Source organism: Cucumis sativus, chromosome 5, assembly GCF_000004075.3.
Source record: "Cucumis sativus cultivar 9930 chromosome 5, Cucumber_9930_V3, whole genome shotgun sequence".
In the NCBI taxonomy this organism is placed as follows: Eukaryota; Viridiplantae; Streptophyta; class Magnoliopsida; order Cucurbitales; family Cucurbitaceae; genus Cucumis; species Cucumis sativus.
The window spans coordinates 27,834,293-27,858,316 of NC_026659.2; the positions used below are offsets into that span (position 1 = coordinate 27,834,293).

At 32.1% G+C, this 24,024-nt stretch overlaps 4 protein-coding genes across 4 annotated transcripts; 2 read left to right on the top strand and 2 right to left on the bottom strand.

The window, feature by feature from the left end:
• Positions 1 to 557: 557 nt before the first annotated feature.
• LOC101207218 (apoptosis-inducing factor 2) lies at positions 558 to 4,767 on the bottom strand. Its single transcript, XM_004134996.3, has 4 exons — positions 4,347 to 4,767; positions 2,799 to 3,055; positions 1,757 to 2,202; positions 558 to 1,250 (listed from the first exon to the last, which is right to left on the bottom strand). The coding sequence occupies exons 1-4, from the start codon at positions 4,487 to 4,489 to the stop codon at positions 993 to 995; spliced, it is 1,104 nt and encodes a 367-aa protein (XP_004135044.1). The 5' UTR covers positions 4,490 to 4,767; the 3' UTR covers positions 558 to 992.
• Positions 4,768 to 9,110: 4,343 nt separating this feature from the next.
• LOC101206975 (uricase-2) lies at positions 9,111 to 15,695 on the top strand. Its single transcript, XM_004134995.3, has 8 exons — positions 9,111 to 9,449; positions 10,528 to 10,620; positions 11,722 to 11,797; positions 12,463 to 12,572; positions 13,611 to 13,702; positions 13,801 to 13,974; positions 14,102 to 14,195; positions 15,336 to 15,695. The coding sequence occupies exons 1-8, from the start codon at positions 9,117 to 9,119 to the stop codon at positions 15,417 to 15,419; spliced, it is 1,056 nt and encodes a 351-aa protein (XP_004135043.2). The 5' UTR covers positions 9,111 to 9,116; the 3' UTR covers positions 15,420 to 15,695.
• A 1,072-nt stretch (positions 15,696 to 16,767) lies between these two features.
• On the top strand, positions 16,768 to 18,566 carry LOC101204678. Its single transcript, XM_004135321.3, has one exon. The coding sequence runs from the start codon at positions 16,927 to 16,929 to the stop codon at positions 18,373 to 18,375; it is 1,449 nt and encodes a 482-aa protein (XP_004135369.1). The 5' UTR covers positions 16,768 to 16,926; the 3' UTR covers positions 18,376 to 18,566.
• An 892-nt stretch (positions 18,567 to 19,458) lies between these two features.
• Positions 19,459 to 22,202, bottom strand: LOC101206740 (nudix hydrolase 26, chloroplastic). Its single transcript, XM_004134994.3, has 6 exons — positions 21,967 to 22,202; positions 21,821 to 21,871; positions 21,416 to 21,508; positions 20,667 to 20,761; positions 20,023 to 20,137; positions 19,459 to 19,845 (listed from the first exon to the last, which is right to left on the bottom strand). Exons 1-6 carry the CDS (start codon positions 22,135 to 22,137, stop codon positions 19,780 to 19,782), a joined length of 591 nt encoding a protein of 196 aa, XP_004135042.1. The 5' UTR covers positions 22,138 to 22,202; the 3' UTR covers positions 19,459 to 19,779.
• Between the last annotated feature and the right edge of the window lie 1,822 nt (positions 22,203 to 24,024).

A 24,024-nucleotide genomic window follows, 5' to 3' on the forward strand; every position in this document is an offset into this window, starting at 1 on the left:
TGTAGATAACAAAATTACTAAAACTATAGAATTCTATCAATACTATTTTATGATATTTTGGTATATTTGAAAATGAGCATATATATATATATATATATATTTGACTAAGTTATATATGTGTGTGGTTTTATCATGAAATAGTTGAAGTTTTCAATTTAGTCCAACAACCACGACATCTCAAATTGAGTTATAAACAAAGCTCAAAGTCAAACAAATTGGTACTTTATTCTTTTAAAACTTTCAATTACTTTGTTTGACTATTAAAATTAATTTCAGATTGCGTAATTATTGTTATATTTTGGTTAAAAATGTCATATGTAATGGAATGTATAATTAGCAAAATGAAATTATTTATATAAGATTACCTAATTTGAAACTATTTTAAAACTTTATTGACGTATTAAAATGAAATTTAAAGATAAAAGATCAAGTGTAATTGATCCAACATTTGGTTATATAAACATGTCTAGTTTTTTTCTATTAAATTAAAACACAGATAAATTCTACTAAATTAAATTATTTTCACATCACATTCTTGTTTTGTAAATAGATTGTCATTTTGAGACAATAAGAACTTTAATTGGATAATTATATATATAAAAAGAAGATAATACAAGAAGAATAAAATTGAAAATCTTAAAAAAAAAAAAAGAATATTACACAAACACAAGCTTTCTCTCAAACTCACTACAAAATATTACAATTCAGCACTCACATGAGATATAACTTCAAAGACTTTCTTTTCAAGTCTTCTAAGACATTTCAACTCTTAAATCACACATCATAGAGTGTCTTTCAAGCCACTTTTTTTGAGAAAGATACGATACAACGAAGACGAACCAAACCCACTCACATTGAAAAGATCAGAGAATGTTCGATATTGTACCATCAACATTTTGATGACCATGTTGTATTGTACATCAGTTGGTTTTGTAGAACCATGTCAGGGAAGAAAATGCAGCAAGGACTGGATGGTTCAGCTCGATGAAACATCAAGGTGCTAATCCAAGTTCCTTTCTTGTCTTTCCCACAAACAAGTCTCCAGATTTAATCAATCCAGGGATGCATCCACTAATTGTAATGAAAGGTAGTTGTGCAACTCCTTCTTTCCTTCCGAGAGAAACGATTGCGAGCTGGGAACCGGGTTTGTACGTAGCTAGCCTGCTCTCATTTGCTCCTGCTAGCATCAGTTTTAGGTTCTTGGAAGTTACATGCGCATGTCTTTCTGCTAAGTAACCTTGTTTGATTTCCTGTTCAATGAATCCAAATTCACAATATTAATAGCTTTGACATTATTACAGATTTCTTCTTCACTTTTGACCTTTTATCATTTTTTCCTACTTTTTCTAGCACCCTATATAGAAATGGTCTGCTCTTAAGTTCAACTCATTGGAGGCTACTTTTACTTGTTTCGACATTTATGATTTAAACACAAGTTGAATTACAAAGGACAACAAACGATGATCATCCTGCCATTGACCTAAAAAGACAATTAGGATTCTCTTTGAATCAACTTAGTGATATAGAAGTGTCAAAATCAAACCGCCATGAAATATGAGTTCGGATATGCATGTATCATTGAGCATGATGAAGGAAGGGCAGTCATCTATTAGGTTACAACCAACTCTTCTACCCTTAAGAGAATTTTTTTTCATAAACTAGTATATAAGTTATCTATTTTGTAGCTATTAACTAAATGCAATTATGGCTAATGGTTAATTAAGAAATCGTCCAATCTTTTAAATAAAGGACTTGCCTGAAGGTCTGTGATATCTCCCACTGCAAAGACATTCTTAAAACCCCTGACTCTCAGGTGCTTGTCGACCATCAGTCTTCCATGGATGTCCAAGCTTTTTGCCAAGACTGTCTCTTTCAACCACTGAGATCCAATTGGTTTTCCGGTGCACATAAAGTGGCAATCGGCTGCAATAGTCTCGCCACCTGAAGTTTGATATACTCCCTCTGATAAAGCTTGCATTGAAATAGATTGTTGGAGGATCACTTCAACTTTCTTTGATGTTAGCCAATCCAGTGCTTTTTGAGAAGCCTTAACCCCAACAAATTCCATTAATCTCGGCCCTCGGTGTATTAATTTCAAATTTTTCTCAGGAAAATCAACTGCAATTTCAGCAGCAAGTTCAACACCAGTAGGGCCTCCTCCAATTATTAAAATCGTATCGGCAGATTTTATCTTCTCGCATTCTGTATCCAAAAAGACCAAGTTAGCTAGCTAATCCAACCTATATGTTTGATGTCCTAGCATATCCTGAAAGCAATTAAACAGAAACTTATTCCTACTTTCAATTTCAGCTACTGTCGATCCTATTTATAGTAACTAGAGTATTTTGCTTAGGGGCCAGTTCTCAAAAGATTTCACCACACGAAACTTAGCTCCAAGAGCCAACTATAAGTTATAAGTTCTCAACCTAGGAGTTTGAGTCGAACGTCAGAGACCATTATTCTCTTTCTAGTTTTATCTTTATCCCAACGCTTACTAAAATTGGATAAAGACCCCAAAATTAGAACCGGGCAACTCCAAAAGTTGAAGGTGCAAAACAAGAAGGCTTCTGTCTAGCTTATGTACAAATCAAGATTATCTAATCACTCTGCTACTTTACGATCACACATAAACGAAATTTTGTAGTGAAAGTTGCATATATCAGGTATGGAAATAAAGCTCCAGAGAAAGAAAAAAAAAAGAAGTGCAAGTCCATGCAGATCCTACAACTGAACTATTGGCATGGCCAGTTCTACTTCAAGAAAAAACATAAAAGTTTCATTGAAACAATTTTATTCACCTGCTTGGTATTGACCGAGCCTTTCAGTTCTACTTTTTGGAATGTTTTCCTTGTGACCGGTGGCAACAATAAGATAATCGTAAGGAACTGAAGAGCCATCTGACACGAAAACTTCCTTGTCTGTAATACTTGTGGCTGAAGATGCAATAATTCTTGCATTGGGAAGGTAATCTGTATGATTAATCACAGATCTTTCAGCAAATGATGGCTCCACCATTGACCTCAAGCCTGCCCATGAGATCTCGAAATACTCCTTCCTGAATCCAGTTAAATCATTTATTTATCATTATGACCATTCTGAAAAATAATTGCTTCAGGAAAAGAAAAGCTGGGACGTAACTCAAGTTGCACCTCTAGCTAAGAATGAAATCAAATTAAATAGTAGAAAATGAAGGACAAGAAACTTGTATATTGTTGGTTAAAAAAGAATAAGTATATTTATCCAAAGATAATTTTTTCTTAAGAAAAACCCTCTAGGCCAAACAAAAATAAATATACTGGGGGTGTTTGGTCCCAACTTTAAGAGGTGAAGTCATGTTTGGGACTCCAGTTACAATGGTTGGTATTTCGAACTACTACTTCCTACTCATACTATAATAGTTTCACCCCAAACATATCCCATTATAACCTACACTAAAATAATATGTACACCAAATTCAGACTAATAACCTATAAAATAATATGATCCAACAACACTCCCCTGAGTGTTTGTCTACTGGACATGCTCTTCATGTAGTATAGTCAAAGATAATGTACCCTCATACCAAAAAGCTAAAAGAGATTTATTCTTTTGTTTGAAAAAAATCCACTAATACCATTCAACAATTAAAACCATCAACATACTTGTCCCCCACCGCCGATATTAATAACGATAATAATAACAATAATACCAACAACAACAATAACAACAAAGGAGCTTCATTATCTAAATATATTCCATTAGCATATCATCCTCTAACAAATGAGATAAGCTCTTGCAAGCCTCGAATCAGCTACTTTTCTATTGCCTATAAATAGCTTAAACATTCGACTTAATCATCCAAAATTCTCTTCCTCGTAATTAGCTAAAGCCTGAAATAGGCATACGAAATATTTACCCTAACGTTATTTGATTTTATCTCTAAACATAACTTTATTTGGTTTGCCTCAGCCCTTCCTATTCTCTGCCTCATAACACACTCCACCAAGCTATAATGATAACTCTAATTTTTCTTATATTCGTCCATGAACCACTCCCCTTTCACAAATCCATCAATTTATCAACACAATTACCAAATCTGCATATTACTTTCAACCATCAAATTAAATCACCCTTTCTCCAGTTCAAATTGTCAAGGAAAACCATTAGTGATCTGCCATTAATAACAACTCGTGTAACGAAATAAAATTTCAGTCAACGAGTAGCCGTTACAATTTCTCAGCAAGATCACCAATTAACGATTTCCCTTAACACGAATCCCCTCCAACAAAATGGGCAACAAACAGTTCCTAAACTTTCCAATGAACAAACAATAACAGAATACATATGTAAACAAAGCAAAAACTTACTGATCGATTAGAACGACATCGGCGACAAATTGAAGAGAATAAGCAACAAATGCGCCGCCAATTCCTCCACCTACAATCACCACTCTCTTCTTGTCCTCGGCCGCCATCATCTGCAGGCCTTTGGTAGAATTCAATAGACACATCTTTGAAACGATTTCAAAGCGACCCTTTATAGCTCAAAACTTGAATATTAAAATGGTGATTAGGGAATAAAGATGGGGGATCGTGTAGAGATGAAGAAATCGACGGCTGTTTCCAGTGGGAAAGCTCGAGATTCCGAGTGTTTATGGGGCCCAGAGAAGAAATTTTGTAGAGTAGAAAACGAGGGGGAAATGAAAGATGAAAAGTGAAAAATGGCGTCAAGGGGTTTGTCTAATGGAGCGAAGAGTATGAAGAGAAAGACGAAGAAGCGGTTAGACCCGCGTCCACTTTTGTAGACAATCTTTTCTTTTTCAGTTTCTTTCACGACGTTTTTCTTCCCTCCATTTTTGGGTTTTAGTTTTTGTTTTCGGTTGCAAACAAAATTTGAAAAATAATGTAAACTCTTAACAATATATGTATTAGGGACGTGTTTATGGTTCGATTTTAAATGACGAATGTGTCTACAACCTCTTACTCGATCATTTAAAAAACGTCTTTAAGATTGTTTATCCTTTCACACGATCACAATCGTTTACCCTCTTACTGTCCAGTTCAGTTTTATAATCGGTTTAATATTTTAAACTAAACTAAACCGCAAATGCGGTTTGGTTTGGTTTTCAACCTTTTTTTAACACTCCCAATATGTATATGAGTACAATGATAGACGACAATAGAAGTTCATCAACGTTTATTGTTGAAGAAATGTGAAATTTTGTTATATTTTGATTCATTTTGCTTCTTTTTTAATTAGTAATAAATTGCAATAGCTAGACATATATAGGCATTTATTAGTGTTTGTCGAAGTTATAAATGTTTATATGATTTTATCGCAGTCGGTCACAACTAGAAGGTGAATCGTTGTTATATTTATAAATTACTTGACGGTAATCATGTGAGAGGACAAAAAAGAAAAAACATGAAATGTCATATTAATTATAATGGTGCTAATTTTTTGTATAAATTTCTAACAATAGTTTGATAGCGGTATTTTAAAAATAACAAAATAAATTAAAATATTTACAGGTTGTAGCAAAATTTTAGACTCTATCACTTATAGTTTTTATTTCTATAGCATATCAATGACTGTCAGTTATATAATTTGCTATAAGTTGTAAATATTTTTTAAAATCTATTATTTTTAAGAATAGTGATTTTAAAAAATAGTAGATTTTAAAAATTTTCCTACTTTGATATTCTTTTGTAAATATTTATGAACATCGACACATCTATAAACACGAGACATTGAAGTTTGGTTATTTTTCATAAATATAATCAAATACTAAAATATTTACGGTGCATGTAACAAAATCAAAATGTCCATAAAGTCAACAAATATTTTAGAATTTTTAGGTTGTCCTTTCTTTATTTTTTATTGTGCAGTTTTTCTTTTCCTTTCCGTGGTCTTTATATATATATATATATATTTTAATGATGATATTTGTTTTAAATTAATCATGAATCTTTATTTAAAAGTGTTATTCGGTGGCAAAATCGTACTAAATAATCTTGAAAAAATAGTTTAGATTATGTACCAGATATATTATGTGTGAGTGGCCAATTAATCGTGTGTTGACTATGTCAATTTTTTTTATTGTGGACATGTGGGCTTTTCCGTTTTCAAAAGGGTTGTGTACCGTCTAAATATTTTGTCGATTTGTTATTTTTTTAAGAAAAAAAAACCCTTAAAACAACTAACAATTGCTATCAAGCTTTCAACGTTATAAGGATAGAATAAACGGGCAAAACATTGACTGAATATCAGTTTTTTAATATTTTACCAATTTTTGTTCTATATATGCAATTGTTTTATCATTGGGTGCTTTATCTTCTACTGTTATTTGCTTAATTGTCATTTACGCAATTTGTTCTTTTTTTCTTCTTCGTATGTTTATCTTTAGGATTTAAGCGTTTGTTCTTAGAGCACACTTGCTCGCTTATGTTTTTAGATTGACCATTGATTTGTTGATTTTTCTAGATCGACTCTCGAACTTGTTGATATTTTACGAGTCATTCTTTGGATTATTGATACGATGATGATATGTTAATTTTTTATTAGATGACAGTTTTATATACATATATATTGACTTGATATTTGTTGGAACTAAGGGTGAAATCGGGTTGGGTTGAGAGACATTCTCAACCCAACTCATATTTTTGGGTTATTTGGATTGACAACCCGAATAACCCGAATTTAGTTTTTAACTCAACTCAACCCCCTTGGGTTGGGTTGTCGGGTTGTATATATAAATATTATTTAAATTTTTTTTCGAGTTTTATAGATTCTAATGTTTATAAAAGTTTGAAATTATTACATTTTAATTTCAAATTTTCATACAATAAATTCAAATTTTATATACCTTTGATTTGTTTTTTATTAAAATAATATATACCTCTAATTTATTTATTTATATATTATATTAATTCAGGTTTGATTGGGTTGAACCAAAATTTTTAAGGAAAATTGCAATAAATGGCTATTTTAGCAATATTAATTAAGGATATAACAACATTTTAAAAAAATTGCAAATATAGCAAAACTATCACTGATAGACTTCATATGGTATATCAGTGCAACATGGTCCATCAGTGATAGACTTATATCATTGATAGAATTTGACAAATTTTGTTATATTTGTAAATTTTTTAAGGTTGTGCTATATGTTTGATTAATTTGAATTTAATTGTTAAATTTGCAACTATCCCAATTTTCAACCCTCCAACGCGAGACCCAACCCAACTCGAAAAAATAAAAAAAAAATTAACCAATTCAACTCATATTTTAACCTAACCCAACCCAATCCTTATAATATAGATTGGATAGTCCGGGTTCAACCCATATTTGTACACCCCTACTTGGAACAATACTTTTTGACTTGTTCATATTTTTCGACTAACCCTTGATTTGTTGATAACTTTGACACATCAATCAAAGTTTTAAACTATTGTAGCCCTCGATTATATTTAATCCATTATTTTCTTTTACATGCTCATGTCACATCATGATTGAAAGAATCAATACACTAATTTGACGTATGTAACCACTTTTATTTTCTTTTGCATGCACGTTGGATCTATGGATCTACTGCACCATATTTTGAAGAGTCGCTTTCTAAATATATAATTTTAAACTAACAATTAAAAAAGTCACGAAAATTGACAATCACTCAAAAATAATAATATATAAATTTATAGAAAATGTAATTTTTAGAAACTTATTTAACCTTTTAAATTCAATTAGTAATGGGAATATTTAGAATGAAATCCACAGTATTATGAAAATTAATGTGCTTTTTTAATTTTAGTTTTTATTTGATACTCTAACCCATTTTCTTCTATAATAATTATATTTAAAGAAAAATGTCATATCAAACAAAGTTAGTTAAACTTACTTTTAACTTTTCTCTTTATTTAGTCCAAGTTGGATGCTTAGCTGACAAAAAAAAGAGAAAAGTTTAGATAATTTCTTTTTCAAATATCTATAAAGATGGTTACGTTTTAATATAAAATAAATTGAACACATTTGAACAAGGCATATTTTTTTTAAATCGTAAAATAAATTAAAATATTTATAAATTATAGCAAAGTTTTAGATTATATCAAATATATAAATTGATAAACTTTTATCACTGTCTATCAATACATAAAATAGTGTCTATTTTATTGTTGATATAATTTGAAATTTTTTTAATATGTTGTAAATATTTTGTTAAATTTGTTATTTTTGACAATTTTGATAACAAAACCATTAAATGACAAAATTAATTACGGTTGGTTTTCTATATTTTGTCAAATATTTTATTTCTTACAATTAGATGAAGTTTTCTCGAGAATAATAAAAAAATTTCGTTAAATATAGTTTGTCTATTTTGTCATTTTTTACGGTTCCATTATATTATTAATGATAATAATGGAGGACGTTGTTGGTTTTTGCTGTTACTATGGGCATTTTATGTATATTATCAATTTATTTAACAACAATTTGTTATGTTGAACATTTTATATTTCTTTGTATATAGTACTTGTATGTAGCGGTGAGAATGAATTTTAAAAAGATGAGTGCATCCCGATATTATCCAATTAAAAAACTAAAGTCTCATTTAACAACCACTTTTTACTTATATTTTAGATTTTTTTAAAATTAAACCTACACACAATCATATTTCTTCAGCTTTATTTGATTAATTCTTGCATTTTAAAATTTAAAATGGACAATACATAAAATGTTTTAATATTTTGAATTACGTGAAAAAACAAAAATAGTTTTTCTTTTTGAAAATGATCCGAAAAGAAAAATGCCAAATTGAAAAGTATATGATGTTCCACCTAGAAAATACAACAAAAAGATCAATACTTATTCCACGAACAAATTTTTTCAAATATATTCTATTTATTATTTCAAAGATATGTAATTTGAATTCAACAAAATTATTTTCTTAAAAGATAACAAAAATATTCGATTGTGATTGTTTAACCAAAATTTCAAGTTACTTAAATGATAGATATTGGTAGAATTTTATTAGTTTTGGAGATATAATTGAAAGATAGAAGGTAAAATTTTGTTATATTTAAATTCTTTTGTAGAGATCATAAATTTAATTTATTATATTTATGCAACAGCCTTTATAAATAATGAACTTTTTATTCACTGGAAAACCATTACCGCTTTTCTTCTACAAAGACCATTTGCAAATCATTGCCAAATCAACTTCTTCGACCGCTAAAATCCGATCTCCGGCCACATTCATGGCTCCCGAAGACGCTGTAGTCGTAGTGAACGGCTTGAACTTTGAGCAGAGGCACGGCAAGGAACGAGTGCGAGTGGCTCGGGTTTGGCGGACCAAAGGCGGCCGTCATTTTATTGTTGAATGGAGCGTTGGCATCAGTCTTCTCTCCGATTGCGTCGCTGCATACGTTAGCGACGATAATTCCGATATTGTTGCAACCGATACTATGAAGAACACTGTAATTGTCTTCTAATATACTGTTTGTTGCATGATGATTTGATTGTTGCGGCTCTTGTGAATTTGATTGTTTAGTGAGTGTTGGAAGAGGAAAAAGGAAAGTGAAGAGTAGTATTGTTTTTTTTTTTTGTGTGTGTGTGCTTTTTTTGACTTGGTGTATTTGGTTGAGTTATTAGTTGCATTAGTATTATTTAGTGGTAGAACATGTTCGTTGCTAGTTTTTTATGTGGGTATTGAAATTTTTATTGCTTAACTTAGACCAATCGCGTAGGATCTGGAAGTTTTTATTCTTACGGAAAAGAATTCTGTTGCTCTGCTCTTATCTTTTTTTTCCCTTTACTATTTACTTTATTGGATCGTTCTCTATGGTGTGCTGCTTTGAGTGAAAATGATCTCGAGCAAATTCTGATTTTCAAAATTGTACCAAATTAGTTAAGCAGGTCGTCAGTGGAAAATTTATGGAGGCACCGTTTGGATCTTGAATTTGGGAAACGGGGCAAATCGCAGAATTAGTTTTACGTTAGGGATTACAAAAAGTGAGAGATTTGTTTGACTGGGGGTTAAAGATGGGAAATTTGTTTTAGATGCGGTTCGCCAGGACTATCCTAAGACTATAATAACCACAACTTGCTAAGCTAAATACTATTTTGTACTTTCCAATTTCTATTTGATACATTTCTTACTATTTTACCTTCATTATCTTTTTTTTATTCTTTGCTAAATTATATATACTATTTCATTCTCAAGCTAAAATAGTTTAGACCTCAAATATATACTATTATAACTCAAACTAAAATAATATATACCATAAGTACAAACTATTATAATCCAACCATAATAACCCAGGACTATAATAATAACTTCTTACCCCAAATGTTCCTTAGAAGTGAAAACTTTGTTATGTGGAAACAGTGTGGGAAGGAAATCTTGTGGACTATCTTACCTTTTTTTGTTTTAATCATAGCAGATCATATTTGCATTTTTTGGTTCTCCCACGTTTATTTCCTTTTGTTACAGTTCTAGATTTTGATACTGTTACTCCCTTTAATGTTAAAAGTTAATTGGTTTTATTTCTTCAGGTATATGCAAAAGCCAAGGAGTGTTCTGACCAAACTTCGGTGGAAGATTTTGCAATTTTTCTTGCCAAGCACTTCACGTTATATTACAATCAGGTAAACCGCGTATTTAAACTTGTATTCTTAATGGTATGCAGGTCAGTATGTTGACACCTATGCAGGTTGAGACTTGGTGAAGTTGTAGGTTGGATTTGTGGTAAATCAGAGGTTGTGATTTGGTGTGAGTTTTAGTGGGTGTAAAGTGAACATAGTTTAGCTGTCTTAATGTGCATGACTTTTATCTACTCAGTATACTCACATTGCATCAACTAAAATAATTTCTCGCCTTCTCCATATCCACCACTACATGGGGCTGGTATGAATTAAAAGTACGAGTTATCTCCATTACAAAACACTTACACGATCATCTAACCACTTTTAGGACTTCATTTTAGCACTCAAATGTTTTTTTCGGAGGTTGCAAGACCCATACCTTTCAATATTAAAGTTATGTTACTTTGCTCATTGAAACTAACTCGGCTTGTGCCTTCACCGTAGTATATCTCTTCTTGCAACTACAATTCAAGAAGGAAAAAAAAAGCTTCCACTATTTTATTCTCTTGCAGTACATCACTTAATAATCCATTGCAGAACTCATTGTACTTGTTTTTACTTGCTATGCCTTAGGTTTCATAAGATGACAATTTTTTTTCTGTTCAAGTGAAATTTTCAATTCAAACTAGTTAATTTTTAGTCCTATAGAAAAGTCATGTCATTGAAATGTTGTGTCATCAAGCTCCTACAGATGCATTTTCTGCATAATTTTAGGGGGTCTTTTTGGTGGATTATCTACCTGCTTTCTGAATCAAAAACCTTGTTCTTCAAACATGCACCAATATAACCATAGCATTTTATTTTTCCTCCACATTTATATGCCCATTGGGATGTTTTCCAGATGCATGCACTACTGATTAATTATCAGTCCACTGAATTAATTGCATATAGCCAGGATAGAGTAAACACCTACGAACCACGAACTTTCACAAAAGGATTTCCTGCTTCCTTCAAACTTATTTATTTTTCGTCTTATCTTCTGCTCAAATCCCTTTTCCTCCTCATTGTGCACGATGTGCACGCTTTGGGATCTTTTTTTTATTAGTTGGCGCTGAAAGTTAATAAATCCAAAGATGTTCTTCAATATGTGTAATTAATTTGCAGGTTACTACTACGATAGTGAAGATTGCAGAAAAGTCATGGGAGCGTGTATCTGTAAATGGTCAACCACACAACCATGGTTAGCTGTTTTTTTTTTGGAATGGCTGATTCTGAGAATTGACTTTTATCATTATATTCAACCTTTTCAATGTTGAAATATTTAGTTTAAATAACTTATAAGGGGTTTAAATGATTGTGAATTTTATTTAACTTTATTTCTCGAAACCCTTCTCAAGTAAGTTCTTCTCTTGCGCCTCTCATGATGATAAAAAGGATTTGGATCCTTGGTGAGAGTCTTCTGGTGTTAAAGTCAACAAGAAATCTTTTTTAATAGGGTGAAAATTTTCTGTTCAGCATAACTAGAGATAAATTGATTAGAGGGATATCCACGAATTTTAACATACACAACCGTATCTTTTAGTTTTTACAGTGTGTGCAAAATTCTTAACATTTGTCTCTTTGGTTTTCCATTTATAAGTCTTTTACTATGTACCTAGAATAAGAAATCACTTAGACTTGAAATTTTGTATCTTAAGACTTTTCTTTGTGGAGCAGAAAGCTTAATCCAGTCAATTTTTCTGTGCATCTCTTGCTTTAATGTGCATACTTTGGTAAACTATGTATCTATTCTTACGTAATAGAATTGGGCATGTGGGTATTTTTTCCGAATCTAAATAATAGCCACTTGTTTCCCGAGTTCTTATTTTTATCCTTATTTTCTTCTTTAATAACTTTCGATTGAAGGCTTCAAACTTGGATCTGAGAAGCACACAACAGAGGTGATATTTAAGAAGTCAGGTGTTTTACAAGTGAGCTCTGGTATTGAAGAACTATCTTTGCTGAAGACAACTCAAGTAAGTCTACTCTTTTATATACATATTTTTTGAACTCAAGGACTTAATTGTGTACAATCTACTGTTCAATTAAAATTCTCTCTTTTTAATACACTTTCAAAATCCATTTCATGAACTATTTATGTTTTTGTTGATGCTAAATAGAACAAATCTCCACACTGTTTCTAAGCTATGCATATTTACTGCTTTCTATTTTGTCGTCGCATTCTTTATCTAGTGACCACAAATGTCTTTCTGGACTATTCTTTATAATTACACCTTTTTCTTATATATTCTAACTCAATATATACTTTAAGCATCTCCTAAAAAAATTGATGTAGAAAATTTTAATACTTGATAGTTGATACTTTTAGAAATTGAGCTTTTGTTTGGACTAGGCCCTGGTACTCCTAACCCAAAGTCAAGTTTATATTTCTAACACTTTTCTTATTTTGGATCTGGCCTCATCTATTTTTGTAATATTGAAACTATTTTATTTTCTCCACGAATCAATGAAAGCCACTTTAGCATCGTCTACCTAATTTGAACAATTGTTTTGAATCATTTATCTTTATTCTTGATCAGCATTAAACAATTCGAAACCTGAACCCTCCACCCTTCATATTCCTAATCTATTCAAGCTTAAGGAGAAGTACCCTGAAATTTTCCAAGGGCACTCAATGGTGTCCATATATAGTTAGAACTTGTCCTTGCGTTCAGGAAATATGAGCAAATAATTTGAGATATATCGACAATTTGAAAACTAAAGAAATAGTTTTCAAACACTCAGTTTTTCGTTTCTAGAATTTGACATGAAAACCATGATTAAGAAATTGTGAGAAAACAATCCTAGTTTTACCAAATGATACCAAATTGAAACAACTTAAGGAGGATGGTGTATCTTGGGGTAACATCTTCTAATGAAGAGTTGGCATTTGATCGACTGGTAGAATGCTTAGCAGATGAAACTTTTTAAAAAAACTTAATACTTGTAGATGCGGTTTCGATATATTATGTTGTTTCTCCTGATTCTTTCTCTAAACTACATCGTGCAAGCAGTCAGGTTTTGAGCGATTTCATAGGGATAAGTACACAGCTCTTCCTGAGACACGAGAGAGGATATTAGCCACCGAAGTATCTGCTTTATGGAGGTATACTATCAATCAGACTTTTGATTGAGAACTTATACATCTCACATAGCTTGTAGCTATTCTGGTTTCACAATCAAACTTTATATACTTTGATGCAGGTATTCGTTTGATTCTCTCTATGATATCCCCAAAAACCAAGGTTACTTCACAGAAACATACCTTGACGTGAAAAAAGTATTAGTTGACACCTTCTTTGGTCCTCCGAAAGAGGGAGTTTATAGCCCATCTGTGCAATACACTCTCTATGAAATGGCAAAGAATGTCCTCAGCAGGTCCTTCTCTCATTCCTCCCACTTGCACGTGAATGCACAATCACACTGAATTCCACAGATTTTTTTAACTCTCTGTTTGAAGGTTTTATTTTCTCTGAAAATAACTTTTGGATTTTCAATATTTTAGGTTCCAAGTTATATCATCAGTGAAGCTGAAAATGCCAAATCTTCACTTCTTACCTGTCAACATATCAACAAAAGATAATCAGAGTATCGTTAAGGTAGGAATCTCCTTACAAAGGTTACCTTTTCCTTTTCGATGGTAATCTCTTTACAACTCTGCTTGTTGACTCTAATAAGTTTTGTTTGGTTCTTGCTATCTTAATTGTCAGTATTAGATGTTCTCAATTCAGTTCATGTGTTACTTTATTTCCTCAAAGAAGCATATTCTTGCATCATCTCTAGAGATAGTGAAAATAGTTCTATCAACTTTTGATTACATTTCATTCTTATTTTGCTCCTGAATTTTCAAATTCTTCCATTTGCCTTGTTTTTGTTGTTTCCCGGCCATCAGTTCCTCATTAGAATTAAGACTAGAACATAAAATTTTATCATTAATCCACAACCCTTTTAATGTGTATAAATCTTGCTACTAGGTCGGTTGAAATCGCAGCCATCAGTTTCAATTATATATAGTGAACTTGTCATCTCAAACAATCTCATATGTTGACATTTTTTTTTAAAAGGAAACAAGTCTTCGTATAAATGTAAAATGAAAGAGACTAATGCTCTAAGTACATGAGGATTATACAAAGAGCGTAAACCATAAAGCATAACTAGAATCAGCAGGCACACCCGAACACCTCACACACCTGAACATTTCAACTAGGTTGACACCCTTTTATCGTCTTTATCATATCCTTATCCTTAAAACATAATGTCAAAAATCAGTTGAGGCTTATAAATTCAGCCATTACATATAGGACAAACAGACTATTGATCTCATGTGTTGACATATTGAAATATAAAGGATGAAGAAGTACGGGATAAAACTAAGCTTAACCCAATCCTTAGATCACTCGACAATTTCCTCTTCCCTCCTGCTCCCTTTCTATTTATAACCAAATACGCTAACTTCTCAGCCAATTACCCTTGTGCCCTTACTAATGCCACAGAATTAGGATAAAAATATTGTTACTTTGAGTAGTCTTCTAACCCAAGAAGCACGACACGAACAGAGCCAACTCTGTACATCTCTAGTGTCTGGCAGATTTATTGTGCTAACAAGCATCGAATACTTAAACAACAAGTGATGGAGCGTGAAACTGTCCGTGCTTCTTAGCATTTTACGAGACATTGATATCGGTTTTTGTATTGTTAAAGAAAATGAAAATGGTGGTGGTGATGTCTTCGTTTTGCAGTTTGAGGATGATGTGTATCTGCCAACAGATGAACCGCATGGATCAATTGAAGCTTCCTTGAGCCGCTTCTCTTCAAAGCTATGAGGAAATTAAAGCATTTTCTTCTGCCTCCTTTTTTCCTCGGGTTGTTGTTGTGCCTTTTCCCTTTGTAGACAAATAAGAATGAGTTATAAATCTCAATAAAAACTTTCCTGCTTGTAGATTAAAATAATTATGGAAAAAAAAAAACGTAAAAATGTTTACTTAAATTTGAATGTTGGTCATGGTTAGGTTCTTGCATCATGGATACTCTGTTTTGTGTAATGTGTACACTATTAATACAACTTTTTCTTCTATCCCAAAGGGGTTTGTTTCTTTGTAGTTACATATGATTATTTACATTTTTTATAGTTTCGCAAAGGGCAAAGCTAACGTGTTAATTAGGGATGAGCATGGTAGACTAGAAAATCGAACCATCAGGAACTAAGGTTGATTACTTGTGAGAAAATTTCAAAAAAAGAAAAAGAAAATTAAAGAATTGAACCTACCAACTTTTACTCAACCGTCAAGATTGGTTGAATACTAGATTATAGTGTGTTTGGTAACGGTTTAATTAGAAAACTGGTTTAAATCACTACTAGATTATAGTGTGTTTGGTATCGGTTTAATTAGAAAACTGGTTTAAATCACTACTTGTTGAATGTTCACCCATAGTCTTAACAAGTGCAAAATCTAAGATATTTGTTGTTAACTTAATTTTCACTCTCATTATAATTAGCTAAACAAAACAATATATAAATAATTCAATAAAGCTTGATGTTTTTTTCACTCATTATAATTAGCTAAACAAAACAATATATAAATAATTCAATAAAGCTTAATCGATAATTGATGTTTTTTTACTCTCATTATAATTAGCTAAACAAAACAATATATAAATAATTCAATAAAGCTTAATCGATAATAGATAAACATCATTAAGTTATCAAAGTTACTTAGGTTGAGATCACTTTACCAATAGAGTTTAAAATTTTGGATACCTTTATCAATAAAATTTAAAAATTTATAAAATATTCAGAGTCAAAGTATCTATCAAAAGATTAGGAAAAAATCCCTACTTTTTCTTCAATTTATATTAGGTCAAAATTTGGTCTCAATATCGTTTCTTTGTATTGAAATTTTGTTAGTTTTTTTTCCCTTAAAAGAAGCTATTTTTTAAATTTACAAAAGTAACAAATTTAAGGATGATAGTCCTCTAATAACTGTATAATTAATAGCTCATGATTATCGATAGTTGTATGATATAACTAATTTTGTTATATTGACGCATACATAACTAAGTTGTATCATCCAATTTCCTAGTTTTGATTGTATTACTAATTTACTACATGATTTCCACATTTATTACATTCTTTGCTCATTGAATAAGCTTTCACTCAATAAAAGGAAGTGAGATTCGTCAAAAATTCCTTTTCGGCCCATCGCCATAATCGAAGAAACCTACTTCGTCTCCTTCTCTCTTTTCTCATTTCATCATCTTAAATTTCTCTTTACTTTCTCCAAGTTTTCGCTTAATCTGAAAACCACATGGTTCCCCAAATCCACCGCCGCCATGGATGCTGATCTCCGCCACGACGATCGCCCATTTCCCATTCCCAACCAACCTCACCGTTTCAAATTCCACCTTTCTCCGATCCACTTCTCATCCATTCTCATTCTCCTTCTAGCAATTTCCTTCTTCGCTTTCCCCAAAACAAATTTCTACAAATCCCAATCCTCAAAACTCACCAATCTTCTAAAATTTTCTAACCAACCCCCGGGTTTTAATCCATTATGTGTTCTTTGGATGGCCCCTTTTCTTTCTGGTGGTGGGTACAGTTCAGAAGCTTGGTCCTACATTTTAGCTCTTCGTCATCATATAACAAACCCTGGATTTCGTTTGGTCATTCGGCATCATGGTGATCTAGAATCGGTCGACTTTTGGGAAGGCTTACCGGAATCTGTAAGGAATTTGGCTATTGAACTTCATAGAACAAGATGTAGAATGAATGAAACTGTTGTGATTTGTCACAGTGAACCTGGTGCTTGGAATCCTCCATTGTTTGAAACTTTGCCTTGCCCACCAGGTCCTTATCAAAAGTTCAAGTCAGTGATTGGTAGAACAATGTTTGAAACTGATAGGGTAACTCGAGAACATGTGAATCGATGTAATGTAATGGATTATGTTTGGGTTCCTTCTGAATTTCATGTCTCTACATTTGTGGAAAGTGGGGTTGATCCTTCTAAGATTGTGAAAGTTGTTCAACCTGTTGATGTTAATTTCTTTGATCCATTGAAATACAAACCACTTAGTCTTGAATCTGTAGGAACATTAGTTTTAGGAGGCAAGAACTTTGAAGAAGAAGTAAAGTTAGAGAAGAAGAGATTTGTGTTTCTGAGTATCTTTAAATGGGAATTTAGGAAAGGTTGGGATGTGTTGTTGGAAGCTTACTTGAAAGAATTCTCTAAGAAAGATGAAGTGGGGTTGTTTTTATTGACAAATCCTTACCATACTGATAGTGATTTTGGGAATAAGATATTGGATTTTGTAGAAAATTCTGACTTACAAATGCCACTTTCTGGTTGGGCTCCTGTTTATGTGGTTGATATTCATATACCTCAAACTGATTTGCCTAGAGTTTACAAGGCTGCTGATGCATTTGTACTTCCATCAAGAGGAGAAGGATGGGGAAGGCCACTAGTCGAAGCGATGGCAATGTCGTTGCCAGTGATCGCTACGAACTGGTCGGGACAGACGGAGTTTTTGACAGATGAAAATAGCTATCCGTTGCCGGTTGAGAGAATGAGTGAAGTGAAGGAAGAGCCATTCAAAGGGCATATGTGGGCGGAACCATCCATCAGTAAGCTTCAAGTTCTAATGAGGGAAGTGACAGTTAATGTTGATGAAGCTAAGGAGAAAGGAAGACGGGCGAGGCAGGACATGATCGATCGATTCTCACCCGACATTGTTGCCGATATTGTTCATCGTCAGATAGAAAATATATTTCATGAGAAGAGATGATATATATCATATTTGTTTATAATAACTAAGATTACATTTCTTCTGTTTGTGTTATGTTCTGTTTATATCTTGGATCTTTTTTTTCTTAAAAGGAAAAAGAAAATTGTAAGTGTTGAAAATAAACTTAGTTTTTGTAATAGTGAAAATTATTAGTACTAAATGAAAGCTTTAGCCATATAATTAAATTGTCATTGATAATTCCACATTTTTATAGATTCGATATCAATATTTTAACTATATCGTAGAAAAATCACAAAACACAGATAAATCTCAAGATCAAGTTTACTTATTTTAAAAAAAAGATATACAAAAAAAATTGTTAAAAATAGAATATTTGACAAAATATTCAAAATTCATTATATGAGAATTTAGGTGGAAAACACTCATATTTCATTGATCCTCCCTATGTGGTTCATAGTTTCTCTTTAGGGGCTTAGAGTCGTAGGTGTGTTTGTTACATTGTCTTTTTAAAAATAGAAAATTTTGATAAACTATTTACCCTCGACAAAATCACTTAAAAGCAAAATTTATTACACTTATTTATATAAATATTTTATCAAATATTCTATTTTTTTTTTTATAATTTCCTATTTTGCATTTACATTTACTAATTTAAAATTGTTTTTTGAATTTATGGTTTTTATAGTTTTTTTAAGAAATGTCCATCAAAGTCTACAAAATTTGGTAAAATTAAGACATCAATAATTCCACCCTACATCAACATTTTAAACCTTAGCTTTTAACTAACAATTTCCCCTCCTTTTTTAACGTCAATAAAACACTTAGTTAAACGTTTGGAAATGCAGCATTATAATGTTTCATTGTATGAGCCTTCACCCTTTACATAAGTAGACTTTGAAGTTGAAAAAAATGTTGTAGGCTAATCAAACTATCGTCTTTGCTCAAAATACCGTCTTCTACCTCAACAATATGCTCTTAAACTTGTGGAAACATGCACAACCAAACCTTATATGGAGAGGACAACTTTTTTCCAAAAAGAAACGTATATAACTATGACCTAAATACTAGTAGTTCTCACTCGGGAGTTATCAAATACGTGCAAGGTCTGTTTGCCCTCATCAATTGGTATCAAAGTCAAGGAGTTCTTAAATTCCGAAAAGAAAAAGCAAACTGCTTGAATCATGCTCGATTGCATCCTAGCTATAGCTAAAGTCTTGTTACCATTCAAGAAAGTATCATTCATTCTCTAACATGAGAGAGCTTTTTGCTCTAAAATGAAGCATGAAACTTAGTTCCAATATTCTCGTTCCAAAGAGAATATGGGTTTGATATATCGTCGCAAGATGGTGGCTTCCTTGTATATAAATATTAACTTAGTTCATTGGAGAAAAGATCAACATTATTGAAAGAGACAAGAATATATGTTTGTGAAACAGAACAATATTACTCGAGATGGGGTTTGAATACCGTTAGCACGTCCTTGTATACAGGTTTCTTGAAATCTACAGCCTGCATGATAGAGGGTAAATATAAGTTGTATAACCATATTCGTTTTTCTGATTGGCAATGAGTTAAACAGTTAAAATGATGGTTTGTCAATTTGATAAGGTATTAATAACTTGTATGGTTCGATCCCACCTTACAATTGTTGAATTAAATAAAGAAGGGTAATGGTGGTCTACTCACACTTTCTACTACATCTTCAGGTGACATCCATGACCATTCGCCAAACTCGGGTTTTTCGGTCCCATCACCTAGAAGATTGATCTCTTCATCACTTCCGGTCAGCTTCAGCAGAAACCTAAATTTTTACAAACATTTGAACGTGATATAAGAGCAGCAGATAGAATAGAAAAATAACATTAAATTTTAGTTGATAAGGGAATGAAATACTGCCTTGGCAGGAGGACAAAAGAAAAAAAAACGAAAGAAAAAAATTTACTTACAAAAGTTTTAACAGAGAAACCAAGGAAGACTCGTACACACTAACACTATCATCCATACAAACTCGGGTAGATTTTGTTCTTTAAATACACATATCGTTAGGAAATGAATGTCTAAGTGGTCTTTGCCCATGTATGATTTCTAAGACCCCACACAAAAATTCATAGCTTTGCTCCCCGATCTGAGTCACTTTGGTATAGTGCACCGGCTTTCCAGCCTCCAGTTAATAAGGAAACAGAATTTTAGCACAAAGGTTTTTACCTTCTCTAAAAAAAGAATCAGCATTGAGGTATAAATAACTATGTGAACCAGTATATGTCAAGTGAGATTTAGCTCTAAAGAATATGAAAGAAATTAGAACTGCTTGCAAAGAAAATAGAACTCACCACTTCTGCGCTTGACCCTTCCAGTCAGAACCCCACTGCTGCCTAAGTTTTTCCCGAACATGTGGTGGGAAATCATAAGTCACCCAATAAGGTACCTACTTTAAGAAACCAATATTCAAGATATTTCATTGATGTGTCCAAATAAGGTAAACACAGGCTTTTACTCAGGAGAAACTCCCAAATGAAAGAAGCAAAATATAAGACGAATTCACAATTTCAGTAACATACCCAATCATACTGCAGAGGGTCATAAAAGAAACATGCGATATTGGTAGAAGAATTTTAAATACCAAGTCAATGGGCTGGGGAGATCACTGGTAAAGTTCAGAATATTCTTCCTCCATATCCAGAGGCTAAAGAAAATTATGACCACATGGGTTATGACGGGTTGTCACAGAAATTAGAGTCATGCTTCAAACTCATCTCTCTTTAAAAATAGATGATTAGAAATTTGATGGTAAAGTTGAGAACAAGAAAAGCATCAAATACACCCTAAACTAACTCAAAGACCTCGGTCGATACAGTGGTGATCAGTTGTGAACTTTCTTTTGCACCATCATATTAACTGCAATAGAAACTGGATGCTGTCGAGATCTAATTCATTTGAACAGCAAAATCTAGTCATCTATACTCCTAAAATAGACTTTCTTCATTTTTAACGAGTGCGAAAAGCACTTGATTCATGAACACTTAAGAGAAGAATATACATAATCAAGCAAAGACAACCGAATACATCAATGAAATAGTACTTCAGCAATAATGTCTGCGGATTTGACTCCTGTTTCTTCTCTAAGTTCTCTAATGGCTGCACTTCTTGGATCTTCACCCTCGTCCACGCCGCCCTATGAACACAACACGACAAAAATAACTCGTAACAGCTAAAACATATAAAACACTAAAGAAAATACGAAGATGATTATACATCATATCCTTGCCACTTAATTATGCTTCAATGCTAGAATTTCAGACTTAATGAATACATCTGATCGAATAAACTCTTCATAAAGCCTAATACGCGAAAATTGAACAATGAAGCCCTAGCGCAAGTAGCAATTCATTATTCAGAGCTAAAAATATGCTGATTGTACATCGAACTTCCGGAGAAAAAACAATCACAACCTAGAAGCAAAAGAAAAAGAAAACCATCGAATTACCTGAGGCATTTGCCAGGCATCTGGTATATCCAACCTTGAGGCAGCAAAAATCTGCAAATACCGATATTGGAACGACGCGCATGGATGAATACTTGTAGAGATGAGCGGAGATGAAGAAATATAATGAGAGAGATTTCGAGAATGACCTTTTTAGACGGATTGATGAGGCAAATGCCAACGTTTTTGCGGTAACCTTCGGGAGGAGCTTCCATTGATGAGGAGGTCGAACGCAGAGCAGATGAGAAAAATGGAGGAGGAGGAGGACGACGATAGTGAAAAAGTGAGTGACTAAGAACGACGCATCGGTTTAAGGCCATTTCTTTGAAGCGTTCACCCAACGCTTTATTTATTCTTCTCTCTCCCAATATTTTGTTTTCATTTTCTTTTCTATTGATATGAGAGATGTTCCTAACACAAGGCTGTTTGAAGTCGGGAATGTATTATGACTCGGAATTGTCAACGTTCTTTTGTGTATTCGGAATTCTCTACCTTCTTCTAGGTGAGATCGACGAGTTAAATAGATGTGTCTAATTCAGAAAAAAAATAACGCTTAACTTTGAAATTTCTATGATCCAGCCACCGAAAAGAAAGTACACATTGTTGATATATCTATTAACTTTTAATTCTTTTAAGTCTTTCTTGACATTACTTATATCAACTTTTAATTCTTTTGAGTATTTCTTAACATTACTTTCATGTTCTCGAGATCTCTCTCATTCAGATGTGATATCGATTCATTTATGTCTCTCTCCTATTCTCACGCGTTACAGCTTATATATATAGACTTATTGAGAGATTATTGTTTATATTTGGAGGTTTGTTTGTTGTGTTGATATCTATCATATTTTGGTGTGATCGGAAGTTGTTATACTTCCTTTCCAGGTAGTTAGTCGATTGTGTGATCTAAAGTTTTTCTTTATTGTTTGTAGTAGCTTGAGAGTTCTATAGAGAGAGTTAAAGGTGATTGTCGGTCTTACGAGCTTTTTCATTCAGTTGTGATTGTCTTCTTTGGTTTGCTTTGGTTCTTGTTTCGTGTATAAGTCTTTTGAATTTTTATATTCGTCTTGGTCTTTGATAGTAAAATTATCTTCTTTTATTGCAATTTAATGTCTTTCTAAAAAGCAAAATAAAAATTAAGACTTTAGTAATGTATACCTTATGTATTTAGTATTTGACGTTTTACTGAATGAAACGTTGTATCATTTACATTACGAGTTTCACTCCATTCTTAAATGTATATTTTGTGACAAACAATATGGTTTTCAAAAGTTGATTGAGAATTAAGTTTGTGTGTATAATTTGGTAGATTGTACAGATCATCGGAGCATTGACCATGCAAGGTGATCTCCAATCGAACACTTTAAATATTGAATCTTATCTATATTTTATTACACAAAATAACCTACGATTTTACAACTCTACTGGTTCAGTCTTGTGTTTAAATAGACATTCAAGACTACTTTAAAAATGCAACACTAATGCAAATATTAAGTGTTTCATTTTTACAACATGTGTTATCACGCTGATATTTATTTTATTATTATTTTAAATGATAAACTAAGAAAACCTAAACAACTATGACATCAAATGTAATAAGTTCAATTTCAAGAGTTAATTAATGGAACCAAAGGCTAATGTTGAAAGTATAAAACTAAGGCATAAAGTTTTAGTCACAAAAGACAAACCACCAAAACACCTAACATGCTTAACAATCAACTATGTGTTTTGTTTTATATCTTATTGATGACTTATATATAATTAAATGTTATGTATCTATCTATACCCAAATTCGACACGTCTTTCCAACGATTTGAATAAATATTTATAAGTGAAGCAAAAGTGTTAATAACGAGCACATAATTTTAAAATCCATTTAAGTTATTGTACTTTTTTTGGTTTGGTTAATTTATTTTCATATTTTTAAAATGTTCGTTATGATATTCATTAGCTTTCAAAAGTAACCGTTTTGATTAATAAAAATGGAGTGAAAATGACCATTTTTTGAAATATGAAAATTTTAGAAATAACATAAACAAAATGAACCAACATTTGAAATTGCAGTGGCCAAGTGAACATTTTAACATATGTATATCGAAACTAAACTACCAAACTAATATATAGGTTAATGCATTGATGAGAAAATATAAAAGACTAAAATTGAGTGTTTGCAAAAATAGTAAAAAAGTTTATGATAATAGGACTCA